The 14,814-nt window shown below is 47.2% G+C and overlaps 1 protein-coding gene across 5 annotated transcripts in view; it reads right to left on the bottom strand.

Moving 5' to 3' along the window:
* NCAM1 (neural cell adhesion molecule 1) overlaps positions 1 to 2,387 on the bottom strand; it is a 296,800-nt gene extending 294,413 nt beyond the window's left edge. Inside the window, exon 1 of one of the 5 annotated variants that reach the window (XM_040977263.1) lies at positions 1,997 to 2,387. In XM_040977263.1, coding sequence (XP_040833197.1) covers positions 1,997 to 2,048 — 52 coding nt within the window. In that variant the 5' untranslated portion in view covers positions 2,049 to 2,387. The remainder of the gene's footprint in view (positions 1 to 1,996) is intronic. The other 4 variants (XM_040977261.1, XM_040977262.1, XM_040977259.1 and 1 more) reach the window with 4 other exon arrangements.
* Positions 2,388 to 14,814: the final 12,427 nt, after the last annotated feature.

Raw genomic sequence — 14,814 nt, 5'->3', positions numbered from 1 at the left:
GGGAGGTGGCTCCGCGGAGACCCACTGGCACCACGGAGAAGGGCGGACACACCCCGGGCGGCTCCTGGCCAGGTGGCGGCGAGGACCCAGTGGGCGCGGCTCGGCCCAGGCCCCCCACGCCCCGCCTCCAGCCTCGCCCCGGCCGGTGGACAGCCGGTCAGCGCAGGCGCGCCAGTGCGCCCCGCACCCCCTGGGGGCCGCTGGCGGCGGCGGCTGCGCCCGCCCAGACGACGCGCTGGAACCGCGAGTGTGCGTGCAGGAGGGGGCGGCGTGCAGGAGGCACGAGGGGGCCCCCGCCAGGGACTACCTGGTCTCCATTTTATGTCCTTGGAAACCGCCAGGCAGGTGGGGAATTGGGAGGAGTTGGGAGGAGGGGACGGGGGCCGCCAGGGGAGTTCGGTCACAGGGCGGGGCTCCTCCCGGCGGGACCAAGGAGACCGTTAGACTGGGACACGGGGGAAACGCTCCTGGCAGCTCCCGGCCGCCACCCGCGCCGCGATGAAAGCCTCTCGCGGCTTCCCGCCCAGCCAGCCTCCCTCTGATTGGTCGTCATGGGAGGGACCCGAGTTGGCTGGGGGCGGCGGCCAAGGAGCCGCTCCCAAGCCTCCCGCCGAGGGGGCGCACGGGAAGCTCCCCTGGCCGCCCCGCGCACTCCCTGACCCGGGCTCGGCCGTCCAGGGCATGCTCTGCGGTACCTGGCAGCTGTGGGGGCGACGCACAGAGCCCTCTGCCCGGCTTCTCGCCAGCGCTCCCCAGCACACGCCCCTCGCCCAGTCTCCCCAACCCACCCAGCTCTTTCGCGGCCCCAGTTCCTTTTCTTACAACCCCCGTCGTCCATCAACGCCAGAGCGCAGAGCCTTGGGTGGGGTGGAGAGGGTTGAGGTGGGGGAACAACCAGAGGGGAGGGTGGGCACGCACAGAAGAATTTTTCCCGAGGAAGCCGAGATGGAAATAGCCAACATAAAATGCGCCTTCCAGGTGGCTGCCGGGGTCGTCTGGGCGGCAGCGCACCCCCCCCCCTCCCCACCTCGCCACTAGCGACAGCATCACCACAGTCTCCCTCCCTGCTCCCTATTGTTCGCACTCTGCCTAGGATCGGGAACCTCGTCTTGAGAAATGAGGCTTGGAGAGGTGTTTCCGGAAGGTTACCTGCCTTTTGCCCTACCCCGGCACCGTGCAAGGGGGCCAGCGGCGCGGGAGGGCACACGCGCGCACACGCGCGCGCCCCGGCAGCCGATCACGCCCTCCTCGCCCTCCGCCCCTCTGCACTTCCTCCTGTCAAACGCGGCTGTCGACCCTCCCATCCCTCCGAGCTCGGGGGGCCCAAAGCAGGCTTGGCAACTACCCGGCAATCTGGCAAATGCAAAACGAACGTCATATCGAACAGGGTGCCACCACGGCCGCACAGCCCTGCCATTCTGCCCATTTCACCCCATTTTGCAAACCGTTATTCGGCGCGGGGTGGGGGAGGAGGAGGGGCAAAGGCAGCAAGCCCCACTTGAGGAGACCCGAGAAAAAGAACAAGCTGGGCGGCAGCCCCGGCCTTATTGTTCAGTCTTCCCGGAGCCGGGGGCTGACAAGCCCCTTCCCCGACGCGGAATCCCAGCCCGTGCGGTGGCGGCAGCGCTGGAGACACAGCACTCGCCGTCCGCCTTCGCCTTCGGGGAAGCAGTGCTGTCGGTGGCCGACACTCCAGCGCAGCATCCCATGGACCCAAGTCGGCTGCGCTCCCACCCGCGGGCTCACCAAGTGGGAACGGCAGGGGCGCCGGGAGCTCGCGGCGCGAGGAGCCAAGCCCCTCTCCGGCGCTGCCCCAAAGGGCGCGGATCTGCTGGGCAGTCAGGGCGAAGAGCTTAGCCCCATGAAAATGCCCAGCCCCTTACAAGCATCTTAAATTCACCCCCAAAAAAACAGTGTTCCGGGGACGGGGTAGAGGAGGGACAGGGAAGGGGACAATTAGCGAATGAAACTGAGAATTAGGAAAAAAAAAATGTACCTGCAGTTCCCAGGAAAAACAAAGTCCAGATGAGATCCTTAGTTTGCAGCATTGTAATCTGCGGGTTGGGAGGGATGTTCTGGCCGCGGTAAATTCTGTGCCCCCTCCCTCGCAGTGAGTGTGGACGGCGGCAGAGCAGCAGACCTAGGGGCAGACAATTGCCAGGCTGAGTAGGATGGTTTTTGCAGAATTGTTTCCTGCCAGCGGCTGCCGAGCTGCGTTCACGCGCTGATCGGAGAATGAGTGACAGTCCCAGCCTCAGCACACTCGCAACTCGGAGATCCTTGCGCTGGCCCGGGCTCGCTTTGATGGAGCTGGGGATGGGAGCGAGGGGCGGGGGGCGGGGGTGAGAACCTCACTGTGTCCTTCCACCGCGCCGGCCACAAATAGTGCCGAACATCAAGGAGGTAAGGGAGACAGGGGAGGCAGATGCAGCCGCCTACAAAACGCGGCCTGGAGCCTCCGGGGGAGCCGGGCTGTTTGCTCACGCCTTCACCCTGGCAGAGCTGGGATTTCTTCTCTTGGCACTGGATCCGCAGCCCCCTACACACACACGCCTTTGCAGTCCCTCCTGCCACCCAGGCTTCCTGCACTTGGAGAGTGGCTATTTTAATAGCCAGCCAATAAAAAACAAACAACAACAACAAAAAAAGGCATCCTATGCGCCACAGGCCTCCAGTCCCTCCATTTAGATCCCAAGATCCTAGGACTTTTTTTTTTCTTTTACAGTGCAGGACATTTGGAGAGGGCTGGGGGGTAGCTACCACTGGGTCTAGTTTGGGGATTGTTTGTTTGTTTCTAGCTGTGAAGTTTGCTCTCCCACAGAGAGGGAAGACCAGCCAGCAGATCCCTTGGGCGAGGAAGAAGGTGAGAAGCCACTGAAGTTAGAAGAAATCATAGATGCAGAGAATTTCCAGAAAACAGTGGCACAATGTGTTTTCTGGTTTATAAATGTGGAGACCTGTGATCTCCCCATTAAAATTGCCACACACATTTCACATGGACATTATGACAGGAAAGTGGTATGGCCTCAGTAGTTTCCTGCAAGTTTTTATTCTGAAAAGAAAAAGTAACATAAAATAGTACGAGGTACCAATACAATGGGCATCGATGGGTGGGTCTTAGGACTGTGCTTGAAAAAGGAGTGAGGGGAGCAGGGTGAAAAGAAACACGCCCAGCATCTCCTTAAGGGCACAAGGGGCAAGGGTGGCAGGCAGTGGGATTAGCCTTGCCCAGGAACAAGCTGGCTACATTCAGAGAAGGGATGCACCCAGATGCCCACATAGAGCATAGACCTTCTTTAAAGGTCAGGATCCCCACTGTACTTAAAAACAAAACCATTCCCTTACTGGCTGACCAGCCAGCATGTGTTACTAGCCTCATCTCTCATACTGTGTTGGACCAAATGTGCCACACCAGCATGCTATGCATGCTGATTTGGGGGACCCGGGAAAATACTTCGTCCCCTCCCCTAGGTCCTTCACAGTATTGACACGATACTGTACACCTTCTATGAATCATAAATTATCCAAGAATACAGAAAAGTGGAATGAAGCATCTAAAAATAAGCAGATTCCAGAGATACCTGCCGTGTTTCTGAGCCTGCCATATATGCATATAATTTTTATAATTGACATATTATAGTAGCAATTTGGATCTTGCTGACTTTCCCCTAAAGTTTCATTATCAGATTTCCCTGATAACAACTCTTCCTAACTATTTTTATAGCTATGTACTATTTCTGCACAGGGAGGATTCTTCATGGTTCCCCCATTGTCAGATATTTAAATTGTTTCCAGAGTTTGATAAAATAAATGCTTTCCTGAACACCTTTCAACAAATATCTGGTGAAAAACTGCTGTGTTTATTGTGCTGGGTGCAGCGGCAGACTGCACTGTACACATTGTTTTGAATGGTTGCTGGGTTTAAGTGTCCTTGGCTTCAGACACAAACTTTTGCTGGCATACAAAATTTGCCACCTTAGATTTGCTAAATGCACATGGATAGATGGATCAGACACTTTCCTAAGCAACAACTCTGACAGGGCAGAGAGATGGAGAGATGGACAAGGGGGAGAGGGAAGGAATGGAAAGTTTTGGCATCCAAAATAAAATTTGTCTAATTTTACCACCAACTGTGCAAGACACACCCTTCCCAGCAATCCTGCCACATTATAGTCCATATCAGTGGAATTAAAAGGTTCCTCACTATTTCACTCCCAAAATGTCCCTATTTTTAGCTTTTCAATGTAGACAAGTGTGGAAATCCCATCTCATTTCAGCATGACTTTTTTTGTCTCTCTCCAGCTCCTCCTTGTCCTGCATAGCTGTTGATCTCTGTCATAATGACTCATTCTAGAATTCTGCCCCAGTTCCTCCATTCTCCAAGTACCTCACATCTTTTATCACTTGTCTCCAATTCTCAGCTCTCAAATTGCCAGTGCCTACAATGCATTCCAATCCCTCTCTGAACCCCCATTTAAAACAGCACGTGAAGGTGGCCCTCCCAGACCTCCATCACCAGGAACAGTCCCAGGCTGTCAGGCACACACTAATGAGCAGCCAGCCTGTGAACATCCACGTGGAGGAAGCAGGCACTCCAGCTACATTTTCATAGAGGGAGCTTTGCTAATAGAGCAGAGGATGGTCTAGGAAGAAGGCTGCAGCAAGGAGCCAGTTAGGCGGCCGTCATGGTGTGCTGGATACTGCAGCAGGTCTCAGCCAGCACTGAAAGGAAAGGGAGTAGGAAGGAACACAGAACTTTGTGAAGGCTGACATCTAAGGCAGAGAACTCTATGCTCTGTTCACTCTCTCAAATATTTGTTGATTGCCTGGCAGAGCTGTGGACGCTGGAAGGTAGCAGTGGAAAAAAGGCAGTCTCACCTTCATGGGCTTAGATGAATCACTGAACATCTGATATACCGGTGGAAATAAGCATTAAGCAAGGAAGTACAAAGTCATTGGGGAATCCTGGAGTGGGGAAGGTCCGTCTATTTGCACTGAAGAACTCAATAGAGAAATCTGACAAAAGCCCAAGGCAGATGAGGACTCTGAACCTTCCCATGTGACCCTTAGGTGACTGCCAGTGACACTGATGGGGATCAATGGAGATTCAGAGTAGGCAGTGAGCAAAGCCACAGTGATGTCACTTCCGGAAAGACCACGTCTGAGATGTCTGTGGAGACATGCAGCAACAGACAGACAGGATCCAGAGAAAAATCAATGTTTCAGCCTGGGCAGAAGGAATTGCGAACAACAAGTCAGAAGGGAAGCCTGACAACATCACAACTTAATGGAGCAGAAAGTTTTCAAGTAGTCAGAAAAGATGGATTTAGAAGAGTTTTCTGGACTTGACAGTTACAGAGTCCATGTGATACCCAAGAGAGAGCAGCATTCACTGTCCCTGCAGGTGCAGTGATGGGGGCAGGGGTGTGGAAAGCAGATCTGGGAATGTGGGGCCCTCTTCCCAGTATTGTGACCATGGCAGAGTGGGATGACAGTGAGCAAGACACAGGGCAAGCTTCTGGGAAAGGAGACTTGAAAGAGCTTTTTCTTCTTCTTCTTTTTTTACTGTGAAGATTTTATTATTAGGTTATACACCAAATCAGTTACTAACTTCTGCTCACTGCCATGACCTCATAGCAACTTGGGCTACTTGGAAACTGAATGGAGTAAAGTACCTCCACGTATGGCTGTGGAGAAGGGGCAGGGCACCCAGATTTGATTTCAGCACTCATGGCTGCCCTAAAAACTTTACTTCACTCTTGGCAGGTGCATGCTGAATTCTGGAAAACATATCATTTTAAGACTCACCTGGAGATTGGGTCCAGTGAGTTGAGTCTGATCCAGGAAAGTGTTAGAACCAGAAGGTACAACTGAGCCCACAGCACTAAAGAGTGAGTCTCCAGGGAGTTCTCTAAGCTCACTCCTAACTTCTCAGATTCCAGATCGGGCTGACTCCAAAAATTACTTCTACACTCTACTTGGTGGTGGGATTGAGCCAACATGCTTCCCCTCCCTCTTCAAGTCTGGCTTAGGAGAATCAGTGGCCGTTCAGTCCGGCTGTGTGGCCCTGGAAACTCTCCAAAACGGGACTAAGACAGGGATGAACACAGAGCCCCTGTTTCTCTGTGCAGGTTGTACACTGTGCAACATTAGGGGGAGGGGGAACTTTCAAGTCCCACTCATCATGTATTTATACAGTTGTCATGACAATTTTTCTGGCGTTGATAGAAGCAAAGCACGGAGGAAGGGATGCTATTTTCTTCAGCTTTTCTGTTTTTAAACTGTGCCCAAGGCTTATTAGGGAGTGCTTTCAAATGGACACCTGTGCGGGCAGGGAAGCAAACAGCCTGGAAAGAAAAGTTGAGCCACAGATATAGGTACAGTCAGACATGCACCAACCCCCTGAGAGCTTGGAAATTAGCCAGGAGGCCTCAGCCCTGACCAGTGATTGCACTCAGGCCACCTTCTCTTGGAAGAGGTCACTCTCTGTACCCAAAAGCTGACAGCATGCCAGCAGAATGGGGAAGAAATCCCTTCTTCTGAAAGGGGAAAACTGGGTGGCTTGGCACAGGACATGATTTTAGGTTTCAATCCAAATTTCAATTTGAAAAGCTGAATGCTTCTTTTTTATTATGGTAAAATACAAAACATGTATAACATAAAATCTGCCATTTTCACGCAGTTCTGTGTCTTTAATCACATTGTAATCTTCGTATGACCATCACTACCAATCACCTCCAGAAACGTTTTCATTTTCCCAAAATGAAACTCTGTCCCTGTTAAATAACCATTCCCCCTTGCACTTGTGCTCTCCGAAGCTACCATTCTACTTTCTGTCTCTAAGAACTTGACTGTTGGGCCTGATGCAATGGCTCAGTGGCTAAATCCTTGCCTTGTACATGCGCAAATTCCATATCGGCTCTGCTTTGTGTTCCAGCGGCCCTGTTTCCCATCCAGCCCCCTGCTTACAGCCTGGGAAAGCAGTAGAGGATGGTCCAAAATCTTGGGATCCTGCACCCGCATGGGAGACCTGGAGGAGGCTCATGACTCCTCACTTTTTATTGGCTCAGCTCTGCCCATTGAGGCGAGGCCACTTAGGAAATGAACCAGCAGACAGATCTTTCTGTCCCTCTTTTTCTCTGTAAATCTGACTTTCCAATCAAAATAAATAAATATTTTTTTAAAAATAACTCGAGTGTTCCAGGATTTGGTAGAAGAATCACAAAGTATCTTTTTGTAACTGATTTATTTTGTTTAGCCTCAAATTTTTAAGTTTCATCCATGTTTGTACCACATGTGTTAAGCTTTTTCGTTTTCTAATGCTGAATAATATTCCAGTTTGTGTGTGTGTGTGTGTGACATATTTTCTCTATCCACTCCTGTCAGTGGAGCCTTGAATTGCTTCTGTCTTCTATACTATTGTCAATAATGCTGCTATGAACACTTGTGTATAAATATCTATTCAAGTTCCTGCTTTCATGTCTTCTTGGTGGATACCCAGCAAGCAGGGAAACCGCCAAGTCACATAGGAACCCTAGATTTTACTTTCTGAGGAATTTCCATAGCTTTTTCCACAGGGACCACATGTAAATTTATACTCCCTCCAGCCAAGACATGAGGGTTCCAATTTCTCTGACTCCTCATTAACTAGTTACCTTGTCTCTCCTCCTCCTGTGCCCACTTTCTCTTCCTATTCTTCATCTCCCTCTTCTCCCCCCTTCTTCCTCCTCCTTCTCTTTCAGGTGTATAATTACCTTCCAAATGGTTCTGACTTGCATTTCTGTAAATGCCTAATGATACTGAGAATCTTTTCATGCTTATTGATCATTTCTATGTATTCACTGATAAAATATCTATCCAAGCCTTTTGAACATTTTTAAATTGGGTTGTTTGTTTTACTGATAAGTATTAAAGTTATTTATATATTCTATATATATCAATCTCTTGTCTGATTCAGAAATATTTTCTCCCATTTCATCAGTTGTTTTTTCACTCTATTGAAGCCATGCTTCCATATATAATAGCTTGTCATTTTGATGAAGTCAAAGTTTTTTTTTCCTTTGGTTGCTTGCTTTTAAATCCATATCTTGCAGCTCTATCCTATGTTTTCTTCTAAGAGTTTTAGTTCCAGCTCTTGCATTTACTTGACACATTTTGAGTTAATGCTTGCATATGGTGTGAGGTAAGCATCCAAATTCACTTTTGTATGTTTATGTAGATACATGGTTTTTCCAACACCAGTTGCTGAAAAAACTGTCTTCTTTCTCCTGAATGGTTTTGAATCCTTCTCAGAAATCATGTGACTACATGTAAGAGTTTCATTCTAGATTCTACTCTGTCCTACTAGAGTGTACCTCTCTGTTTTTATGCCAGTATAACGCTATTTCAATTAAAATGTTATGAAGACAAGAAGTGTAAGATATTTAACTTGATTCTTTTAAAAGATTATTTGGGGTATTTGAAGTCTTATGACATTCATGAATTTGAAAATGGATTTTTCTTTTTCTTTAGAAAACAACAATATATTTTGAGACTTTTTTTAAAGTTTTTTTTTTTTTTTGAGAGGCAGATTTACAGCAGGGAGCTGGATCAGAAGTGGAACAGCTGGCATATGATCTGGAGGAAGCTTAGTCTATAACACCACAATGCCAGCCCCAAGATACATCAATATGATCTTAATAAGCATTGAGGGGGTACTGAGTTCTAATTTTGCCAAAATTTTTATTTATTTGTATTAAAGTCATGCTGACCTCTTAGATTTTGTTGTATATATGGACATTCCCCTGCAGAATGTTCAAAAAGTGAGTCGCAAGCAACTGTCATAAATTGCCAAGGCAAGTAATGCAGACAGATATAGAGGGACAAAGCAGGATCAGATCTCAGTAATTAGGCCATGAAATGTGGCAGGATTTGGAAAACTACAGTGAGCTAGAAAATGAAAAAATGGGTTTAAATGATTCTTTGGCTCTGAGCTAAATTAAAAAACTCAGGCTGCCTAACACCCTATTTTGCCCTTGAAATAAAACTCTAGAATGGTGATTTAACCGACCTGAGAAAGGAGCCAGGGTCTCCTGGATAAAATCTTATAAAGTACATGGTATGGGTGAGCTTACATTAAAGAACCAAGGAGTTCCTCTCTCGCTCTTACACTTCCTCCCCAAACCCCAGCAGCAATGAAGAGTGAGTGCACTCAGCTCTTGGAGTTCGAAAACTGAAGTTCAAATGACAACTTGCCCATCTGTAGGCTCTGTGGACTGGGGGAAATTGCTTCATATTCTTAGGTCTGTTTTTCTCTCCCATAAAGAAGTATTGGGGCAATATCTAACATTAACACTCCTATGAATATGAATAAATACTAAATGTAAACAGTCAGCCATGTGCCTGGCACTCTCTCATTCACCAGGTGTATGCCAGATACCTACTGTATACAAAGCATTGTGTTACTAGTTGGGCATTTTAAAAAAGGAACAAAATAGAAATATTTACAGGTTTGTCAAGAAGACAAATAACTATACAACAAATTATAAATTGTATAAGTATGAATGATCAATTATACAGTTTATAGTGTAGACTTCCACTATATAATTACATTATATAATTTAAAAAGTATAAATTATAATTATAGACATGAAGAAAATAAACAGCATTTCTTTGAAAGAATGACAATATCAACTTGAGATCAGAGAAGATGTCCCAGATGGGTAAGTTACGATGTAAACAATGGGAAGTACCCAGCCATGGAAAAAATCAAGCAGAATACAAGATTCTATAAACTAAGAGAATGGCTGGGCAACTGGAATGGGAAGAGCCAGGGAGGAAGGGACACAAGATAAAGCCAGAGCAGCGCCCATGAGACACCTTGAAGGCAAAAAGGAGTCTGTGTTTTGTTCAGAATTTTTAGCAGCAAGTTGACACGAGTTGTCTTAATGTCTCCAGTGGCTGATTGAAGGACAGCTTGCCGAGAGGTAGCAGTGGGTGTAGGAAACCAGTCAGAAACCACTGCTGAACTTCAGGAAGAGCTGCAAACGAGGCAGTGGCAGAGCCCGGAGAAAAGAAGCAGAGCCAGAACTGACCACGCTTGCTGACGGATGGGAAGAAGGGAGAGAAAGTAGAAGTGGAAAGACATGCAGCAAGGATCTTTTTAGAGAAGAGAGTAAAGCAAGGGGTCAGTTCAGAATGGCTGGAGTATGTCCATGAGACATCCAAGTGGAGACATCGAGAGAGTGGCCAGATATGAGATTCTGGTTGTCAGGGGTATGATTTTGGAAGGAGACATACATTTCAGAGTCACCAGCATAAATGGCAGCTAAAACCAAGAGAAAGATGGGAGGACCCAGAACCCCAATCTGTGGGCCGCCAGCATGAGGAGCACCAGTAGACACAGAGAAATAAGGAAAAAGATTGATAGGAGGTTAGAGGAGAGATAAGAGCAGAGAGTCAGGAGATGAGAGAGGTTTACCAAGACTGACTGTCACCCTAGGGAATGCAGCAAAAAAAAAAAAAAAAAAAAAACCAAAAACAACTAAACGAAGGACAGAACATCCAACAGATGTGAGACCATGAAAGGCATTATGTACCTGGACAGGCACACATTCACATCCTCTAGACTCGAAATGAGTGACAAACAAATGTTAACTAGAGTGATAACATCACCAAGCTGCCTGCTCACTCCTTAGAGCTCTGCTGATAACAGCAAGATATCTGGGGCCAAATCAGGGCACTGGAGTGTGAAGCTAGATGGTGAACTAGCCACAGAAGAACTGCCCTATTTTAAGCAGGATTCCAGGCCCTTTCCAAATAATCACCATAGTAGTTGTGGACAGGTAATCAGCACGTGGGGTCAGACAGAAAAACTATACTCTCCTGCCTTCTTTACTTTCCGCCAAATTACTCTGAGCCCCCTCAGCCCTGTCCTGTATGACCCATGGCCCTACTGCTTCCCTTGGTCACACATCAAAACACCATCAGACATCCACCCCAGCAGCATGGGAAGGAGTCTAAAAGGCAAGAACCAACACTGAATTAGATCCTTTAAGGTTCACTGTATTGAGGGGGCCAGAGTCCCACCCAGGGAGCCTGAGCCATCTTCTATGCTAACCACAAACACCCTAGAAATTGAGAGGAAGCGTTAATCAAAGGAGATGCAAGATTACATATAGTCACCATGGTTGGTTAATTCCTTCACCCCATTCACCCACCTCTTCCTTGACTTCTTTGGAAAAAGAAATAAGCCATTTCTCACTTGATGCACAATTTCTCTCTTGAGAATTCCCTGGCACCTCTCTGAAGAAATACAGTGCCCTTGGGACTAGCACTATGGCATAACACGTTAAGCTGCTGCCTGCAAGACTAACATCCCTTACGGGCAATGGCTTGAATTCTGGCTGCTCTACTTATGCTCTAACTCCTTGCTGGTGTGCCTGGGAAAGCAGCAAAGCATGGCCCAAGTGCTTGGACCCCTGAACCCAGGTGAAAGACCCAGATGAAGCTCCTGGCTTCTGGTTTTGGCCTTGCTTAGCTTCAGCTGTCACAGCCATTTAGGAAGTGAAACAGTGAATGGAAGAGCTCTCTCTCTCTCTCTCCCTCTCTCTCCCTCTAGCTCTGCCTTTCAGATAAGATAAATCACAAAAATTAAAGAACCACAGTGTCTAAGAAGATGGTGTTATTGGCTCCACAGTTGTTACAGAATCCTAAAACACACTGAACTTGAGTACAGTGTACAGAACTACCTAGAATGCTCTCTATGTTTTCCAGAGCCTGTCAGCCATTCTTATCCTTAACCTCTTTCCCCTTGGGTGCCAAGATTTCCACAGAGCCTGAGTGCCAAAGGGCTCCAAGGAGACAGGTGTTCACTCCATCTTGTTCTCTGAAAGAGTAAATTCCTGTTGCATCAGCAAGATCCATGAGGTAAACCAGGCATGCTCCAGCCCAGGAAACCCCACCCAGACTACCACTCGTCTTTGCATCAGCAGAGGAACAATTGAGAAGATGTGACAAGCAGGAGATATATGTGACAAACACCAGATCCCGGTCCCCCTGCCCCTCCATTGCCCCACCATAAATGTCACTCTATGTTTGTTGAAAGTATGGGATCACTAAACAACTCAACAAAGGCCTCAAGGTTACTCTGTTCTGGGACTTGGCTCAGGAGCCCTTCCTCAGCCTCACGACTGCTGCTCAGGCCCTCAGCTTGCCTCACGTAGCTTTATGCCACAGCTACCTGACTCATCCCCCAACCTCCTCGTTCTACTCTTTAAATCCACCTACTCCCATCCCCAGAGGCATCTTCCTAAAAAGAAATCTATGAGAGCTGAAAATGTCCCTTCCCTACAAGCTCTCTATTTCTCTAAGAATGAAATACCGGTCACTGGCAAGCTCTCTGTCACCTGACCCCTGCCCTGCCCCATCCATTTCACCTTTTGTTTTTTCTAGTGCCTCACTGGGGGCCAAGTAATAACCTATACCACCAAGTGTGGGCAGATACCTGCTGGTTGCCTGGGTGACAATATTAAGCCTCTAAGATTGGGTTGTAAGGTCCTTTTTTCCATAACCTTTTCCTCCTCTTGCTCCTTACTTCCTTCTGTTGCTTCAGTGATCTTTCCAGAATCTTCTTGAACCACCTCCATCATTATTCTCGTATCACACATTGCAGTCTGATTTTCTGATGTCTCCTCTACTAACTAGTGACATTCTGCAAGATGGTAACATTCATTTTATTTTTTTAAGACTTATTTATTTTTATTGGAAAGGCAGATATACAGAAGAAGAGAGACAGAGAGGAAGATCTTCCATCTGATGATTCACTCTCCAAGTGACCGCTGGAGCTGAGCCAATCCAAAGCCAGGAGCCAGGAACTTTTCCAGATCTCCCACGCGAGTACAGGGTCCCAAGGCTTTGGGCTATCCTTGACCACTTTCCCAGGCCATAAGCAGGGAGCTGGATGGAAAGCAGGGCCACCAGGATTAGAACCAGCGAGCATATGGAATTCCAGTGCGTGCAAGGTGAGGACTTTCACCACTACACTATTGCGCCGGGTCCTACATTCATTTTAATGTCTATATCACTGACATCTAGCTTGTTCTCTGGCATATAACTGATCCTCAATGCTTATTGTGTAATAAATGAATAAATATCATCACTTCTTTTTGGAGTATTTGGCCTGGTGGTTAAGATGCTTTGTGTTGCACTTGGTCCCCAGTGAGGCATACTTCAAGAGCAAAAGGTAAGATGGGCATCCCATATTACAGTAACTGGCTCCAATATCCTGCTCAAGTTCCTGACACCAGCTTCCTGAGAACACAACCCTGGGATCTGGGGTGATGGCTCAAGTAATTGGGTTCCTGCCACCTGCATAAGAGACCTGGATTGAGTTCCTGACTCCTGGCTTCTGCCTCTTGGTCTCTGTAGACCTATGGTGGAAGGGATAGGGGGTTGGGGTTGTGGGGTAAGTGCCAACTCTCAATCCCTCCTTCTCAAATGCATACATTAATTAATTTGAAAATATACTTATTTCTGGATCATTTTCCTTGGGTGTGGTAAAATAATACCTCTTCACAATGGCAGTGTTGCTTAGGAATGAAGTATAGTTGTACAGTGGTAACAGTTACAGATTGAGCAAGTAAAGTCAAATTTCATCTTGAGATGTTCTTGGACTCAGGGTCTCAGGCCATCCTCTGAAAAACCAGTAATTTTTAGCTCTGATTCTCTGACTCTTCACTGATTGAGAAGATTCTATATTTGCAGCAATTCCATCCTGTTTTCTTCTGTGATATTCAGGTTCCCTGGAAACACTTGCTTCTTTATTTGCTCCTTCAAGAATCAGGCTCCCCTCTAAGTTGGGAGTAGCACCTCCAAGATCTCCACAGAAGGGATCTGTCCTGGTCCATGGCTCCGCGAATACTAACTTGTTCTCCTCCTTTGGCTCCCCCCCCCCAACCTTTTCTCTAATGGTTATTTCCTTTGTGCCTTGGCTAATGCAGCTCATGAGGAAACAGGATGACAAAATCACAAGCTACTGAGTTTCCATCCTTCCGTCTGCTGAATAGTTGGAGGTTGCTTCTGTCCTAAGTTTTCCAAACAAGTGAATGAGGAAAAGTTATTTCCCTTATTAAAAACTTGGTGTCCCTTGGTCACAGGACAGATTTCAGCTTATTCATCAGCTTTTTTTTTTCTTACCCATTTTGTCCATTAGTGCACAGAGAACAGCTCATTTCTATGTCTAATTGACCTTACAACAAACTGAGGCAATTTGGAGCCATAGCAACTTAACTAGCTGTGCCATAGTGCTGGTCCCTCCATGAACTGTTCGAAGCACCTCCTTATGTTACACTCAAAGCAACATAAATACTTCTGTGTATTCAGAGCTAGTGTGACAAAGAGGGTTAAACTGCCATTTGTGACACCATCATCCCATATCAGAGTGCCAGCTTGAGTTCAAATACTCTGCGTTTGATCCAGATTCCTGCCAATGTGCCTGGGAAAGTAGCAAATGGTGGCCCAAGCACTTGGGACACTGCCACCCATGAGGAAGACCCAAATGGACTTTCTGCCTCCTGACCCAGCCCTCGCTGTGTAGACATTTGGGAAGTAAACTAACAAATGAAAGAGTCTCTCTCTCTTTCTCTCTCTCTCTCTCTCTCTCTGTGTATGTGTGTGTGTCCCTTTCTGAACTCTGCCCTTCAAATAAATCTTTGAGGAATGTATCTCTGTGTATTCAGTTATTTCTTCAGGCATTTTCTATATTCAGTAATTAGATTTGGCATAATCAAGTGTAAACAAGACAGAGAAGAAAGGGGAAGAAGAGGGGAAATAAGC

The sequence above is a fragment of the Ochotona curzoniae genome, unplaced genomic scaffold, assembly GCF_017591425.1.
Source record: "Ochotona curzoniae isolate NIBS_2020 unplaced genomic scaffold, NIBS_Ocur_1.0 contig_2723, whole genome shotgun sequence".
NCBI classification, from domain to species: domain Eukaryota; kingdom Metazoa; phylum Chordata; class Mammalia; order Lagomorpha; family Ochotonidae; genus Ochotona; species Ochotona curzoniae.
Note: the sequence above shows the minus strand (reverse complement) of the source record. Positions and strands in the feature narration are given on the sequence as shown.